Here is a 16,188-nt window from a genome sequence, read left to right as displayed (position 1 = left end):
TTCGTACGTCTTCTTTTAAGAAAAACTAAAACCGTACTTCTTTTAGAACAAGTTCTTTGTGTATATCCATATATTTCCAGAGAGCGCACGTTTATAACAAGGTAGCTCCGAGCATAGCTTTCGAGCAGATCCAGAAGATGCTTCTCACCAAATAAATTAAATATCCCTACAGCGTTTGCAATGCCCAACCCTAGCACCAGCAACCACGTGCATGCGATCGTGTACAGCATTATTTGACACTGTAGAGGATTTGTTTATATAGAGAAATTTTAAATAGGAAATGGGACCAGGAATGAGATGGAGAGTCTATTAGAGATAATCTAAAAGTTTGTGCAATGTGCACAGACATCTACATATAGTTTGAGGATGCCCTATGGTGGAATGTTATTTTCTTTCTTTTCTTGCATAGAGAGGCGAACCAATGACAAAGACGACATATCCAGTACTCAAACAGGTATTGTGCTCATATGCATATATTAAATCTGGGACATTCATCACGACTAGTGCTGGGAATTGGGCCGGGCCGGACCAGCCTGGCCTAAGCTCATCGTGCTTCGTGCCAAACGGGTTCAGGCCAGTAAAGCCCAAAAATTTTTTGGGTCGTGCCGTGCCAGCTCGAAGTGTAAAAACAGTGGTCCAACCCGGCTCTAAATCACGCCGTGCCTTCTTTGGGTCGTGCTGGCCCAAACCCGACCCATATATTTGACCACATAAAATCAAAATATTACAACCATATAAAGTTCATAGGTTACTAAATTAAAGATATTAAACAATTCTAGCATCATTTGACCACATAAACTCTAAATATAACAACAATATAAAGTTGATATCTTACTAAATTAAAGAAATTAAATAGATTGGGCTTAATTGGGCCATGCCGGCCCAAACCCGGCCCATCTGCGCGGGTTGTGCCGGGGGCCCGACGGGCCGGAAATTGAGGCCCGGCCCAAGCCCGCCTTCGGGCCGTGCTAGCCTGGCCCAAATTATTTCGTGTCGGGCCGTGCTCGTGCTGGCCCGAAAAGCCCGACCCGTATTCCCAGCACTAATCACGACAACTATTTATTTTGCAAAACACTCCTCCCACCTGTTCCTACCTTTCTCTGCAAATTTTATAAGAAACCCCCTGATCGTATGGCCCAACAGCAACGTTTCTTCTACCTTTCCCTTCACCTTCAATCAGGGCTTACTCGGTTCTACCCCAATCCATATGGATTGAGGGGGATTGAGGGGGTTTCAATCCCTGGTAAGTCAAAATCCCCTCCAATCCGTATCAATCCCCTCCAATCCATATGGATTGAAAATAACCGAACAAGTCCTCAAGGGGCACGATCACACCATGGAAGGACCAGAAGATCTCATAGCCGTCATCCTGGTGCAGGACGCCGCCGCCTGCCTAGTGCAGATGGCTGCCTCTGGCGGGTGCAGATCGGCGACGCCACCGACCAGGTGCAGGTGGCTGCCGCCGACCGAGCACTGTTAGACGACCTCGACTCTTCTCCATGATGGACAGTAGAGCACCATGAACTGGTACGACACTGTCTCTACCTCTTGCACACTGCGACAGCAAAATTGTGACTGCAATTCCGATGCTAATTTATATTTTTGGTGCTGTTTTATGAAAATTGGCACACTCTGAAAATACAGTTATATCTTTGTTTTCATTTAAGTTATAAATCAGAATGTTCCTTTACTTTCACGCTAGAAATATTTGATTTCAACTAAGGTGGATTTTCCTTCATGTAACAACTGCCTTATATTGTAACTATTAGAAGCTTATATTCATGTAACAAGGGGAGTACATATCATTGTGGCTTTTATTTTTCAATGGAAAACTGAAATTCAGTTACAACATAAACATGTATATCAGTTTTCAGAGCGGATATTTAGTTACAACATGAACAAGGACCTACAGTTTTCAGAGCTAACATCAACAACACCAAAATTCATAACTGAATACAAGATTATTTCAATATTTCCTCTCTGTATGTGATACAAATTCTGTAACTCGACGTCGCCTGCAACTCATCTTCTAGGCGTGCATTTGGAGACGAGGTGAGATCCTCTAGCGGCACCGCAGCACACAAAGGTGGTGGCGTGTTGTGCCTGGCCGGTCACGACATGTTGTGCCTGTCCGGTGATGGAGAGCTGTGCTCGCCCAGTCACGGCAAGCAGCTTCCGGACGGTGGTGGCGCCAGGACGGTGGCAGCAAGCGATACACCCAAATGGCAAGTGGATCCCGAAAGATGGCGGCTAACGGCGACGTGCCAGTGGCGGCGAGCTACACTTTCCTGCTCGGACGGTGGCGACGCTTCCCTGCCAGTTCGATAGGGAAAGGTAGAAGAAACACGCTGCTAGGCCAGGTAACACGCCAAGGGGGCTTCCTGTGAAATTTGCAAAGGCAGGTAAGAAGAGGTGAGAGGGTATTTTACAAAATAAACATTTGTCGTTGGATGTATGATGAATGCCCTTGATTTAATATGTACATATGAGCACAATACCTGTTTCACCACAGGATACGTCGCTAATGTTAAAACACTAGCTTTGATCTTCTCTTTTTATTACATTATAGCCGAATGATCATATATTCAAGCATGTTGGAGAGAATGTGATATTTGCTAGTGAAAGTCTTTTTATTAATGTTTCTTTAGGAAATTCCTTCCTTGCTATCTTTCACATTGTTTGCTAGCAAGAGTGTTATTAGAAAGTCGCTTAGGCGCCTTTTAAGCGCTAAAACTCTGCTAAGTGCATAAAGCAGTTCAATGTTTCACGAGAAAGCATAAAGCGCTCGTTTAAAGCTCTAAAGCACCTGATTTTAGCGTTTAAACGCTATTGGATGTAGAATGGGTATGCTTTAATGCTTTATGAAACTTCAGCCTAGCCCACGATTAAAAAACATACCCTAAAGGTTTGTTTGGAAGAAAAATATTGAGAGGATTGAGGACTAGAATCTCTTATTATTTAATTTTAAATAGTAAGAAATTTTAGTCCCTTTGAGCACTCTCTAATACCCTTGCTCCTAAAGAAGCTCTAAAACCGTAAGGCCTCAAGCATCACCACCTCTCTTCTCGTTGCCTTTGTGCCCTGTTCCTGTCTGCCGCCTCCCTGCGCTTCGCCCGCCTCCTCTTTGCTTGTTCGCCGCCTCCCCTGCTCCCCCGCGGGCCGCGGCCTCGCCTCCGTCGCTAGCGTCCGTCTGTCCTGCTCGCCTCCCTCACCATAGGCCTCCTCCGCCAGGCGCTGGCTAGTGGCTAGTGCCCGCCTCCCATAATCCCCTGGCTATCATCCTCCTCTCCTCGCTTGTTTAGTTGATCTTGTGTTATTGTGGTAATATGATTATGTACATATCATTTTGTACAATATTATTATATGAATTTATGTTAGTTGTTTTGGTATTTAACTTCATGTTATTGTTTGAAATTATGATGTATTGAAAAATCTGTGATGTTTAAAATTATGTTTAAATTTCGTTTAAAAGTTAAAACTTTATCCATGAACGTTTTAACATTTTGTTGTTTTAATTACCTTAGATAGCAATACTTTCTAGTAGATGATTACCGCTGGGGGTCTTGATTTCTTAGGAAATGGTAAAACTGGCTACGCTAATCAAGCAAACATCAAACATGTATCTATTTCCAAGGTACGACAACCTTTAACCTTCTACAGTATTACTGTGCATCCGTTTATAAATATATGATATCATTAATTTTTTTAAAAAAACTTTAACCACTCGTCTTATTCAAAATATTTATTTACGTAAAATTTTAAGTCAAGCATAAACTAAACAAATAAAAAAATGATAACTTATTATTTTTTTAAATAAGGTGAGTGGTCAAATTTTTTTTTAAAATATCAACGGTGTTATATATTTATAAAAAGTACCTGGTTTTTTTGTGTTCTGCTGAGGAGTTTTTTTTTCAGACGACATGCTTCAAGCAGCAGCTGAGTGAGTCTTGGTTGATAAGATTATATGGTTGGCCCACCTGATTTGGTGCCCCTGTCCCAGTATAGTGTTTGGTTGAGGACCCAAGTAGAACGGAGCCGTTCCATCCCTGATTCTAGGAACTGAGCCGCTCTGTTCTGTGTTTGGTAATCTGGAACGGAGCGGCTCTGTTTTTTGTTTGGTTGCAGAGTGAACGGAACGGAGCGTGACTGTGAGAGCGGAATGAGAACGGAGCGGCTCCGTTCGGTTGATTTTTTTGGAGCGGAATGGTTCCGGATCTGAGGAAAATATTTTCTAATTGGAGTCATTCCGTTTTACTTACTTTGTAACCAAACAGCAACAAAACTGAAACAGAACGGCTCCATTCTACTTGGCTCTTCAACCAAACACTGCCTAAAATTGTTTCACTCGATTGATTCTGTTTGCTGTTCTTGCGGAGGGGATCACAAGTTTTACAGATGAAGAAATTCGAAAAGGACCCTTCAGTCTCCAGGTGAGCTCTGCTCCGGTCTGGATTTAACATCCACCGACTGCTGTCACCACTTCACTACATCACACTGATGGTCGTCCAATTACAAGCACTAAACCCTGCAGTATTAGGCACATCACTGCACGTGTCGGCGCAGCAGTCGTCCGCGCTGCTGTTGCTGAACACCTGGCTGACGGGCGTTGCTGAAGAGTGAAGACCTGCAGTATTTGGCACATCACACTGCACGTATCTCTAGCAAACTTCCTATTCCACAGCCTGCCACGTCTAAGTATAATCTGCCGTGCAAAAGCATGCGCGATTTGCTGAGCGAAATGACATTCCCTTTTACCACCAAGAAACACAGCCCACATTTGCAACAGAGTATTACTAGGCAGCGACAGGTCCTGGTACTTCATCAAAGGAACTTTGAATATTTGATGGAACAATTTTACAGGGGGGGTGTTGATACTAAGCTTAACTAACTCCACATAGGATGGCCAAGCGCTTCACTTCACCTCGAAGAAGTGATCCCGTCACCTGCCACGGCCTTTCGCGTCGCCTCCTCCAGCGTTTCGCCGCGCGCAGCAGCCAACGAAGTACACGAACGACTAGCCACAGCACAATTGCACATATATGAAGAAACATGGAGCAGAGAACGAACAGGTGCCTGCCAGATAAGTGTGCCGTGTCGGCTTTACCAGGATGACGAACAATATCACGTTGAAGATAGCCACCACTCGCCACTCCGTCTTCATGTACTGCGCGACACCAGCTCTAGAACAACAGTATCGCTGCCGCATCAGCATCCCGAAATGGTTTTTTGACGGTTCGGAGTTTGAGGGGGTAGTGAGGTGCCGGAGTAGCTCACTCACTTGCAAGAGCTGCAGTCGTAGCACCGGACAGAGCGCGCGTTCCTGTACAGTTTGCAGTCGGCGTTGGCGCTCGCCGGGTGATAGCTCAGATCGAAATAGGACGCGTTCAGAGCTGGGAACCCGCACCTGAAAAAACCAGAGCAATCTTGTGATGATGCCCGTGCCTGAGAGACTACGCTGACCACTAATGAAAAGAAAAGGTTGAGATGGGCATCCAGGCGCAGTACTCTGCTGGCGGGCGGCAGCAACCCGACTCCATGGGAGTGAGGTCCGCGAGCTTGTATTCTCTCGCGGTCTGCACGCGAAGTTGGGGGCTGGTAATTAAGATCTCAACGAAAGCAACGGCTGCAAAAAGGGAGCAGCTCCAGCAGAGTTGAACCAAGTGAATCATGTGAAGGACAGGACAGGACAGGAGTCACCTTGTATCTTCTCGACAGGCTATTGCAGTCATCTGTCTTCACCAGGCAGCTTTTCAGGCGAGCCCATTTCTCCGTGTCATCGAGCTGTACTTGAAAAAAAAATACACACAAATAAAATGAAGAGAGTTATGGTAGCGCGGTGGAAGAGATCTCGCGGTGGAATGAGCAAATCTATTGTATTGTACTACGGCAGAAAACATAGAAGTCTTTCGAACAAAGGGACGTGACATGACATGCCTGTTTGACAAACCAGGAGCTGTAGTCCTGGAGACGGTACTCTTTATACCTACATAGAACATTTGAAATGCTTCAGTGTATTTCTGATGCGCAGGCAGGGGCACTTTAAGACAAGAAACCAGAGTTAAACTCTCTCCTAGGATCAGAGCTTCGATGACATTTTTAAACTGTGAGGTCATGGAAAAAAAGCTCAAAACCTGTATGTAGCGGTGGGTAGATCGGTTTAGGCTACTATCCCCTATCCGTAAGTTTCCGTACTGTAGAGCTGGAACTCGCAGGGTCATGATCTTTCTATGAAAATACTAACATCCAGTCATCCACATACCTAGCCCCAGGAACAGTATGGCCACTTCCGGAGTTTGTTATGATAAACCTGCAGCAGTAGAAAACCAAGAATGAGTTCCTCACAGCTACAAACAAACTGCTGAAAAAAGGTTATTAAGGGGTTAGTTCAAAATTTGTTGCATTATATAATCTGGGCAGATTATAATCCCAAACAAACACCCCTAAGTCAGACAGTTAATTGAGAACCAGGACTTGGGAGTAATAACTCCAAAGTCCAAAATGGTACACCATCATTGCTACAAAGTGATCAGCTACAAAGGCCGTGGTGCCAATGCCATCGCGGCACAAGTTATTAAGCGGCGGGACTTACGCGAGCACCGTGAACACCATGATTGCCACCAAGACCACGAACAGCATGATCAGATACTAGGCACCCACACGTCAAGGCAACAGATGGCACTCCAAAAAGTACCAAGGAACCAAAGCGATTAAAGCTTCACTCAACCGGTTAATTGGAGGAGGAAGGATACTGTCCAGAGCAAGCAGGAGATGTTCTTCCAGGCACCAAGGAATCCGACGAGCGATCTGCAGCACAGATCGTCAGTGAGGCAGAGAGGTTAAAGCGGGGAGCGTGACAGTTCGCCGAGGTCATAATGATGCCACGGGACGGTGACGCGCACATGAGGAAGATCACTCCACCGAGGGCGATGACGGGGACGGTCAAGGTCCGCCTGCACTCGTCGTCGTGGGTGCTCATCCAGAACCCGAAGCCCACCACCAGTAGCGCCAGTATCTGTCCCAGGAACAGCGGCGCGAGAAAGTAACACCGACAAGTTATTTGCCACGAAACTACTAGTAAGCAGAGCAGAGATAGGGTGTAGTAAAATGGTGGGGGGAAGTGTACTTCAGCAAACAGCAATCAGCCGCCGGGACAGCAGGAATCGAGAATCAGCCTCGAGCGAGGCCGAACGAAAGCAGGACGGCTCCTCCGATTGGAGAAGGGAGAAGGGAGAGCAAGGAAGGATGGAGGTGGGCCGGGCTGAGACTGACCATGGTGAAGAAGTTGATCCACCTGATGACGAACGCGCTGGTGCTGCCCATCCTCGCTGCGTCCCCAAGCAACCGGATTGCTGCGCCGGCTCTCACGGGGCGGCGGCGGCGGCGGCAGCGGCTGGGAGACGAGGGCACCGGTGGAGACGGAGACTGAAGGCGGCGGCGGCGGCGGCAGCGGCAGCGGCAGTGGCTTGCGCAGAGTGTGGGACGGTTCGCGTGCGAGCTTAAAGGCAACGGTCGGAGACATCTACTAGCTAGCCAGGCACGAGCTCAGATCAGTCGCGGGGCTCGCGGCTGGAAACCTGCTCGCGCCGTCACCGAGTGTAGACGGTGACATGCGGGGTCTCTGCGTGCGGGCCCGCGGTGTCGGTGGGGAGAGGGAGGTCGACCGACCGGGGTGGCGTCGGCTGCTCAAGCCTTGTTGGACTCGGACTCGGGAGCGGTGCGAGCTGCAGAAGCTGGCAGCGGTGAGCGGCGGGCCGGGTGGAGACCGAGGGAAAAGAGGGCAAAGGGGCGTCCCGTTTGGGTCGGTTTGAACGTGGTAGGCGCGGTCGCGTCGTGCCGCTCTGCTCGAACCACCACCGTTCACGAGCGCGTTTGTTGCCGTTTCGCAGAGGGCTGGGGGGACGTGTAAATAAGGTACCGTGGGGGCGGGGTACGAACATCTTCATCTGTCACCAACAGAGCTGCGCCCTGCGTGGCTCCATCAGGGGCGCACGGACAGTGATCACATAATCGATCAATTCATGGCGATAGTAGGAATCTTCACTTTCTATATTATGGATCCTAGACTCCTTCATTTTTCTTCGCACGTAATCACACAATACTAGAATTATCCCCATAGTCAGATTCTCACAAAATCTCATCAAAAGAAAGGTTCCAAACATGCCCTATGAATAAGGCAAAATTTAGGAACAAGAAGCACCTCATCCTCTCTTCCAACATGTTCGATTGGATTTAATCTGTATCAACTTCTACTCATTCTACAGCATTTTTGTCTCTATTATTGCAGCTGAAGCAATCCAAACAGCATACTTTAATTCGAAACGAACAACCCTCCTAATTAACTTAAACATAGATGAGTCAAAATTTGGGAGAGTTTGACTGGAGTTGCTCTAAAACCCCAACATCTAAAGGGTTTGGATGTGAAAGTTTAAATCATGGTTGTTGGCTCTAAACACACATTCACATCCACCTAACCTAGTCAACACAACACACATATTTTCTTATTTTTTATACTCTATACTCAAACATAATATAGATAGTTTATGAAAAAATAGTGAAAAAACAAAAATAGATCGTGTTAGGCCTAACCCAATATGCCGCACCTAAGGCTCACGGTGACCGAGCCAGATCAACATGAGCTCAATGGGCAACGAGCTGGGTTAAATCGTGCCAAGCCATAAGCTAGCTACCCAACAAACCAAGTCCATTTGAGCATATATATACCGATAACATAATTGTCAGATCATCGACTAAAATACAGGATAAATTTTTTATTTGTTAAATTTAGAATTAGTTAAATTCAAGATTGTTGTTGTTTGATTGAAGAGTGGAGGGGTCACCGACGCAAGAACCCATCATGGTGTTGCCGTCCGCACAAGCCTGAAGTCACGAAGACCCTACTGACACTATCCTCACAAGCCAGACCTTTGTTTGTTCAGTCTAGTGCCATCAAATCGGAGAGGAGGAAAAGGTAGAGGTGACGACTAAGGTTTGGTGTCCTCCAAGCCATCTCACACGAAATGACGCGAATATTAGAATTATGTTTTCCCACTGAACATATAAAATGCACTTATGCCGGTTACATAGTAGGCAGTAGGCACGTTGAGATCTGGCAGAACAATCCGTTCGAATAGAACACAAATCGTTGTAAATGTTCAAAATGTGTTTAAACAACTATCCCTTTAAAAAAGGTCTACCTATATGATATATAGAAACCGTGCACGCATACCTAACTAGTTCAGTATATGTGCAACAAAGCGTATCACAGTAGTTTGGATACTAAAATGCAAGATCGGAATTCTCGCAAAGAAGTTGATATGGAAATAATTTCAAGTTAAGCTGTATACATACACCAAGAAAAAATAAACTCAACACATCATACAGCTACAGAAAGACATCCATATGCATCATAACATTAGGAAAGAAGAAAACGGAAGATGAATCAAATGAGAACAGGCAAGTCAAGTAGAACTGAGACTGGCAAACAAGTCGAGTGAAAATGTCAAGTGAGGTAAGATATTGTCTCATCTCATCATAGTTCTGGGCCTCCAAGCAGCCCAGCGTGCATGTCCTCAGCTAAACGGGTTAGTATCAGTGCCTACAGGAAGCACTTCCTCTACTAATCCAGGTAAGCTTACAAACGTCATCAAGGTGCCAAAACAAAGCCCTACAAGAATGGGAGAGAATTTGATATCTGTGAAGATATAGGAATACAGTCCATTTAGGTAGCTTCAGAAATAGTGGTGCCTTAGTTGGAGAACTCACCTGATGGGTTGCTATGTACAAACGTATTTGCCTGATAAGTTTCTCAAATAGAAAGAGAAGTGTTTGATGCTCCTGAATGTCGCATTCATCATTGGCAGTATACGGCCAGGTCGATCTGCGGGGGTATTGTCTTAATTTCTGTTCCAAGCTCTTGCTCAATCCTATACCTGAGAAACAAAGGGGGGAAATGATCAGGACTTGATGCAAGACTAGAGATACAGACCAGTTTATTAATGTATGCTTACAAGTTGAAACGGTCCTCATAAGTGATCAAGTTCACTGCTAAACCAAGGTGTCCATATCTCCCAGAACGGCCAACCTAGGAACATGACAGCACACAAATTTGAAATTCAGGAAGGTCATAAAGCAAACAACTAGAGAAGAAAAGATAAAAAAGGCACCCTGTGTAAATATGTCTCAGATGTCTTAGGGAAGTCAAAATTAATAACCACATTAACAGCCTGAATATCAATTCCTCTGGTAAACAGATCTGCAACAAAGAGAGCCATTATCCTCTTATAAATATACCTCCATAAATGACAATTGGACATATGTAAAAAGTAAATTACTAAATTCGAGAAACACTAATAAGATAGGAAAATGCCAGTACAGACCTGTGCACACAAGGTTTCTGCAAGCACCATTACGAAAATCATGAAATACTCGATTTCTGTGGTCTTGCAACATCTTAGCATGAATGTAGAAGCATGAATAACCGAGTTCAGTTATTTTTTTAGCCAGCAGCTCAACTCTATTAACAGAGTTGCAGAATATAATGGATTGATTAATTTGAAGCTGGCAAAAAAACACCCAAAAAAGAAAATGTGTCAGTTTATACTTTACAGTAGATGAAAACAGCAAATGTAGAGTTAATGTTTGATGTACCTTTGAGAAAAGTGTATTCAGGCAATGAACTTTCTGCCTTTCTTCAACAAAAGCATAATATTGTGTGATTCCTTTCAGGGTCAGTTCGTCCATTAGATTAATCACATAAGGTCTAGGCAGATATTTCTCTTTGAATTCCTTGACAGTTACAGGAAAGGTTGCTGAAAACATCAACAGTTGTCGACTAGGTGGAAGGAAATGAATAAGTGCCTCCACAGAAGGCTGAAACTCTGGAGCTAATAGCTTGTCTGCCTGCATGATATCCCAGATAATGTGTTTGTTCAACTTGTAACTTTTGACAGAAAATAAACATATTAACATACAAAATGGATGCACCATCTGCAACAGATCATTGCAGAAGAAACAGTATAGACTTCGAAAGTTACTAACACAATCAACAACAACAACAAAACCTTTTAGGCCCAACCAAACTGGATAGGCTAGTACTAAAATGTTAGCTTGTTACACTATGGATTGTCAAAAACAAACCATGTTCTCATTTTAAAAGGCACAAATGCACCAACAACCCATAAATCACCGAACTGTAGAAGTTAAGACTACTCCAAGAACAACATGATCCTGGAATGTTATTTGAGCAATGTATCAATTATTTGAGCAGTGTATCAACTATTTGAGCAGTGTATCAACAAGTGTGCATTATCAAGATCAATGTTAGCATCAGGAACATAATCAGAAGGGTGGTCAACATCGTCACAGTAAAATCAGTGAAAAGAGATAGAAAATACATGTCAGATTCTTTTCTTTCAGTGAGGGAAGGTAACACAACATCATATAGCAAAGTGACATATTTAGCGCAAATCAAATGGGGAAACGGAACTTTGTGAAAAGAACACACCACAGTGACTAAGCTATGATAAAATATATACAACACGAGAGAAAAAAAGTGTAATTATACCTCATCCATGACAAGCATTGAACAATCTTTCAGCACACAAATGCCCTTCCTGGTAAGATCAAGTATTCGGCCAGGAGTCCCAACGAGTAGATGAACAGGTTGGTATAAACGCATGATGTCATCCTTCAAGCTGGTTCCTCCAGTGCTAACCATAACTTCAATGTTTAGGTATTTCCCAAGCTCTTTACACACTTGTGAAGTTTGCAGAGCCAGTTCCCTTGTTGGTACTAGTATAACAACTGAATAAAAGACCGACAGAACCAGAAAACAAAAATAAGAGACTATATGAAACCTAACAAGGAACTGATTCACTACTCACTAGTGGAAGAAAAGTAGCACTACATAAACATCATGCATAACACATTTTTGAAAAGGCACCAGTGATCAACAAAAAAAGTAGAATGTTGTTGCACTATTACATATCCAGTCTGTTAAACAGCCAAGAATCCTAAGTGCAAATGGTCTGCTTGTCCACAAAAAAAACATTTCATACCTAGTATTAGTACCAAACTCTTTTTGTGATTATTTTCTCACGTCAATAAAAACAGCACACCAAAATTTCAAGAATGTGGATTTACCTAATACTCCCTCCGTCCCCCAAATAGTGTATTCCCACTTTCCAAGAAGTCAAATATTTTTAACTATGACCCAATACATATAAGAAATTTTTAATACTTATAGTACATAATAAATATCATTAGATTAATTGCTGAATATATTTTCACAATTAACTTACTTAGATATATAATCTTCCTAATGTTATCTATAAATCTAGTCAAACTTAAAAATGTTTGACCTGCACGGAACCCATAGCAACATTTTTTCCTGGGATGAAAGGAGTATATAAGAAAGACAGATTAAAGGACAGGTTCATTCACCATACCAGAATAATCACTGTGACCAACAGTAATAAGTAATAACAATAATTCAGTGGGCTTCTAACATCAATAGAACACAAATGGATACATAGAGGGATTGGTGAAATGGTAACTTGTATTACTTTGTGGCCAGTTAAGTTGTTCATGTTATGGTAGCAAGCTAGCAGCAATTAGAAAAATGACTCCATATGCTAAATTCCAATTTGAACGTATGAAAGAATAATTGACCTTGAATTGCATTATTTTCAGGATCAATTTTTTCAAGTGCCGGAATGCAAAAGGCAGCAGTCTTTCCAGTGCCATTTTTCGCCCTTGCAAGAATATCACTTCCAGTCAACGCAATAGGAATGCTTTCTTCTTGAATAGGAGATGGCCTTTCAAATCCCTTCTCATATATTCCCATAAGCAACTCACGTTTCAAGAAATAATCCTCAAACTCATTGCCTTTTGTTGCAGTGACATCCTGTGTATGACAACAAACTATCAGAGGCAAAATATCAATAGCTTGTAGATGTAGGCACATGGGAGCCATTCAAAAACTACTCTGATACTGTTCAAAGGGACCAGGATGTATTGTGCAACTTGAATACAGAAGGATAATAAGGCCCTATTTGAATGCACTAGAGCTAATAGTTAGCTGCTAAAATTAGTTGAAAACATATAAACAGTCTACAGTCTAGATAATAGTTCAGCTATTAGCTACTTTTAGCAAATTAGCTAATAGTTAGCTAGCTATTTGTTAGCTAGCTAATTCCACTAGAATTTTTTTAGCCAACTAACTATTAGCTCTAGTGCATTCAAACAACCCCTAAGTATTAGAAAGAGAACTCACCTCTGTCCTGTAGCGTGTGTCTGGAGCTGGTATATTTAGTTGAGCCTTCCAATCTTGAGAACTGAAACAAACAAATGAAGGGCTCACTTAGGATGCTAGTAATAGATAAAGTTTAATTAGAATCATTCCAGAGCTGAATCCAATACAGTCCCATGTGAATCATTTATATAATGTGGGTAAGTAGAGAACAGCAGCAACGGATAAACAAAAATGTCAAAATCACACACTTATACATAGAAAAGACAAGATAAAGGCAAGCGAGTGTAACAAGGCAAACAAATACAAATGCAGATTAAGTTCACAAATCACAACAGCGTTAGTCATTTTTATAGCAATGGTTACCTTTCTCTTTTTCTAGAAACATGAGATAATCAAAGGAGCTCATTAACTCACGTCATCATGATATAACACACGTCATCATGATAACAGTAGAACTAAAGTAAGTATGTAACTAATGAAGCAGCCAAAATCCCGCATGTTGTCACCTCTACATCTAATCTAACTAAACAAAGCACCTAACTAAATAAAGCACACACCCTAGAGATAGTCAGCACCAAACAGAGTCTAAAATGGTTCAGCGGAGGAGATGTGCAGATGAGGAAAAGCAGTACCTCGAGTCAACAGCGTCAAGCTGAGGCGCCGTCTTAGGCACAGCGTTTCCAGACACTGGCCCCGCAACGGCGGGGCCCTGGTCTCGCCGCAGCCACTGCTGCTGGTGCGAGGAGTTCCTATGCGAGTGCTGCTGCTGCTGCTGGTAGTGGTGTTGATGCTGTGGATGTGTGTTCCGGCCGTAGTAGTTGTGGTTTCCTCCGCCGCCGCTGCCTCCTCTTCCTCCTCCACTACCGCCTCCCCCGCCACCGCCTCCCCCGCTGGAGCCATACCCGGGTGGGTAGCGGGCTCTGGGCTGATGCATGTCGGATCTAAGGTTTTGGAGCACAGGCGCGACCGTGAGAGGGATCTAGGGTTCCGACGTTTTCACCGTTGGGGCGGGCGTAGGCTTCGCTTTTGGACTTTGGAGGTGGATGGATCCGAGAGCGTTCGCGTTCCAATGTGTAAAACTATCTCCAGCTCGTCTTATTTAAACTCTAACTCTACTAACATTACAGTTTATAACGTAGAACAATAAAAAACAGTATTTTAAATGAACTATACGTCTATACTAATCTAATATTTATGCGTTATGACGGTACCTAACTACATTTGAAAATATTAATTGAGTGATTAAACGACACTTAAAAATCTTAATGGACCATCCATATAAAAATACCTATAATAAATAAATTTAATGTCAAAGTGAATATATATTCATATAAAAAATATTGAACTAGTAAAACAAATATTATGCTGGATCTTAGCCAAAATACTAAAATATGAGTTGAAAATGAGCTCATATGCTCGAATTAAATTATAGTTATTGTTTTGTCTTAGGACTTGAGAGCGAGAAGATGATTTAGAATTGATGCCCTAACCAAAATCATCATTGAGATTTTATAGGTAACACATGCAAATTCATTTATGATGATGGCTTAACAATTTTCTCCAAGTTTAGCAAGACATAGAAAAACATAATTACACCAACAATGGTTGATAGGCTCTTTCTAGAAAAGGAGAGAATATCTAAAAAACCAACAGGAGCCTAGAGCAAAGAAAAGGCTTCTACGGGCTATTCTTCTATGTTTTTCTGTTTATTGGGCTCATATCGCATGAGGAGTTGTAACAGGAGCCACATTTTCAACTAAACAAGATGTTCTTTTTAGAGCTAAGTAAGAAAAAATTTATTTTCCTAGAGCAGTCAGAGATAAAGTTGAAGCTAACAGAGCCTATCAAAGGGAGTCAGTAGTCTCCTCGCGATAGTCAAGCGGGTCTACGAGGTATCTTTTGAAGCTTTCCACACAAACTTTCTAAGTCCATTTTTACAATTTTGTATACTACTAACGGGACCAAACTAATTCTATAGTAATTTGAGTTGTCTTACTGTTACAAAAAACCTGATTCAATGAGCATGATGTAACCTTAATAGTATATCTAAGATCATTTTTAAATTTAACTCTCTAAATTATCATTTAGAGGGTTATTAACATAAAAATCACTTTCTATATATTTTCAATCACCAATAGTTTTTCTATATCTTGTTTGCGCTCTAGAGAGTCATTTACGTTTTCTATCTTTGGCCAGCCAGAAACCCGGAATAGAAGATGGCTATATTTTGATAACGATTTAAATAAGTTGTTAGAGAGTATTTTTTGAAAAAAAAAATCTCAATTTGTAGCAATTAGGAAATATAGAGAGCAAGAGTTGTGTTGAGCATCATTTGTGGCACTGGACACGGCCGAACGATCTGGCCCTGAGGACCGAACGGTCCGCGAACCATCCGGTCACCAAACGCAGACCATCCGGCTCATCGGGCAGAAACCCTAGCCTCTGCGGCAGGTTTATGAGAAAATATGAATTTTTGATATATCAAAAAAACTTAAATGGATTGATAGTTGAGAATCGACTAGATCTTAAGGCTAGAGTGGTCTATCATTGGTATTAGAGCTCAGTCTGCCGACATCCCTAACTGAAAGGGAAATGTGCCCTTGGGTCATTTCTAAGTATTTTGGTGATTGAGTGCCAACTCAAGTGCTTAAAATGTGAAAATATGTCCATGGATGAACAAAGTGCAAATCACAAGTTAAGGTATGTTTCTAAGCCTTAGTACATTGGTTTTGTGTACTAATATTCTTGTCTAAGTGTTAGAAACAGGAAGAAGAAGAGGAGTGGAGGGCTGCTTCGGGCTGGGGCACCGGACTGTCCGGTGTGCACCGGACAGTGTCCGGTGCGCCAGACCAGCGCGGAGCAAACCAGCCGCTCTCGGGTTTTTCTCCGGCGACTTCGGCTAAAATTCACCGGACTGTCCGGTGTGCACCGGACTG

General features: G+C 42.9%; 1 protein-coding gene and 1 pseudogene across 3 annotated transcripts; both read right to left on the bottom strand.

Moving 5' to 3' along the window:
- Nucleotides 1–4,730: 4,730 nt before the first annotated feature.
- On the bottom strand, nucleotides 4,731–8,013 carry LOC100194236 (uncharacterized). Of its 2 annotated transcripts, none has more exons than XM_023301299.2 (11): nucleotides 7,124–8,013; nucleotides 6,900–7,012; nucleotides 6,750–6,804; nucleotides 6,590–6,645; nucleotides 6,260–6,307; nucleotides 5,935–5,983; nucleotides 5,698–5,781; nucleotides 5,506–5,573; nucleotides 5,279–5,404; nucleotides 5,105–5,180; nucleotides 4,731–5,014 (listed from the first exon to the last, which is right to left on the bottom strand). In XM_023301299.2, exons 2-11 carry the CDS (start codon nucleotides 6,974–6,976, stop codon nucleotides 4,940–4,942), a joined length of 714 nt encoding a protein of 237 aa, XP_023157067.1. In that variant the 5' UTR covers nucleotides 6,977–7,012; nucleotides 7,124–8,013; the 3' UTR covers nucleotides 4,731–4,939. The 2 variants fall into 2 exon arrangements, with proteins under 2 accessions (XP_023157067.1, NP_001353978.1); NM_001367049.1 differs by having other exon boundaries at nucleotides 4,732–5,014; nucleotides 7,270–7,590.
- A 1,287-nt stretch (nucleotides 8,014–9,300) lies between these two features.
- LOC100283799 (ATP-dependent RNA helicase pseudogene) lies at nucleotides 9,301–14,325 on the bottom strand (annotated as a pseudogene). The gene is made up of 10 exons (NR_159398.1): nucleotides 13,885–14,325; nucleotides 13,274–13,334; nucleotides 12,670–12,904; nucleotides 11,564–11,802; nucleotides 10,648–10,899; nucleotides 10,377–10,557; nucleotides 10,164–10,252; nucleotides 10,008–10,081; nucleotides 9,763–9,929; nucleotides 9,301–9,664 (listed from the first exon to the last, which is right to left on the bottom strand). The product of NR_159398.1 is annotated as an ATP-dependent RNA helicase pseudogene (transcript).
- Between the last annotated feature and the right edge of the window lie 1,863 nt (nucleotides 14,326–16,188).

This window comes from Zea mays, chromosome 1 (assembly GCF_902167145.1).
Source record: "Zea mays cultivar B73 chromosome 1, Zm-B73-REFERENCE-NAM-5.0, whole genome shotgun sequence".
NCBI classification, from domain to species: Eukaryota; Viridiplantae; Streptophyta; class Magnoliopsida; order Poales; family Poaceae; genus Zea; species Zea mays.
Note: the sequence above shows the minus strand (reverse complement) of the source record. Positions and strands in the feature narration are given on the sequence as shown.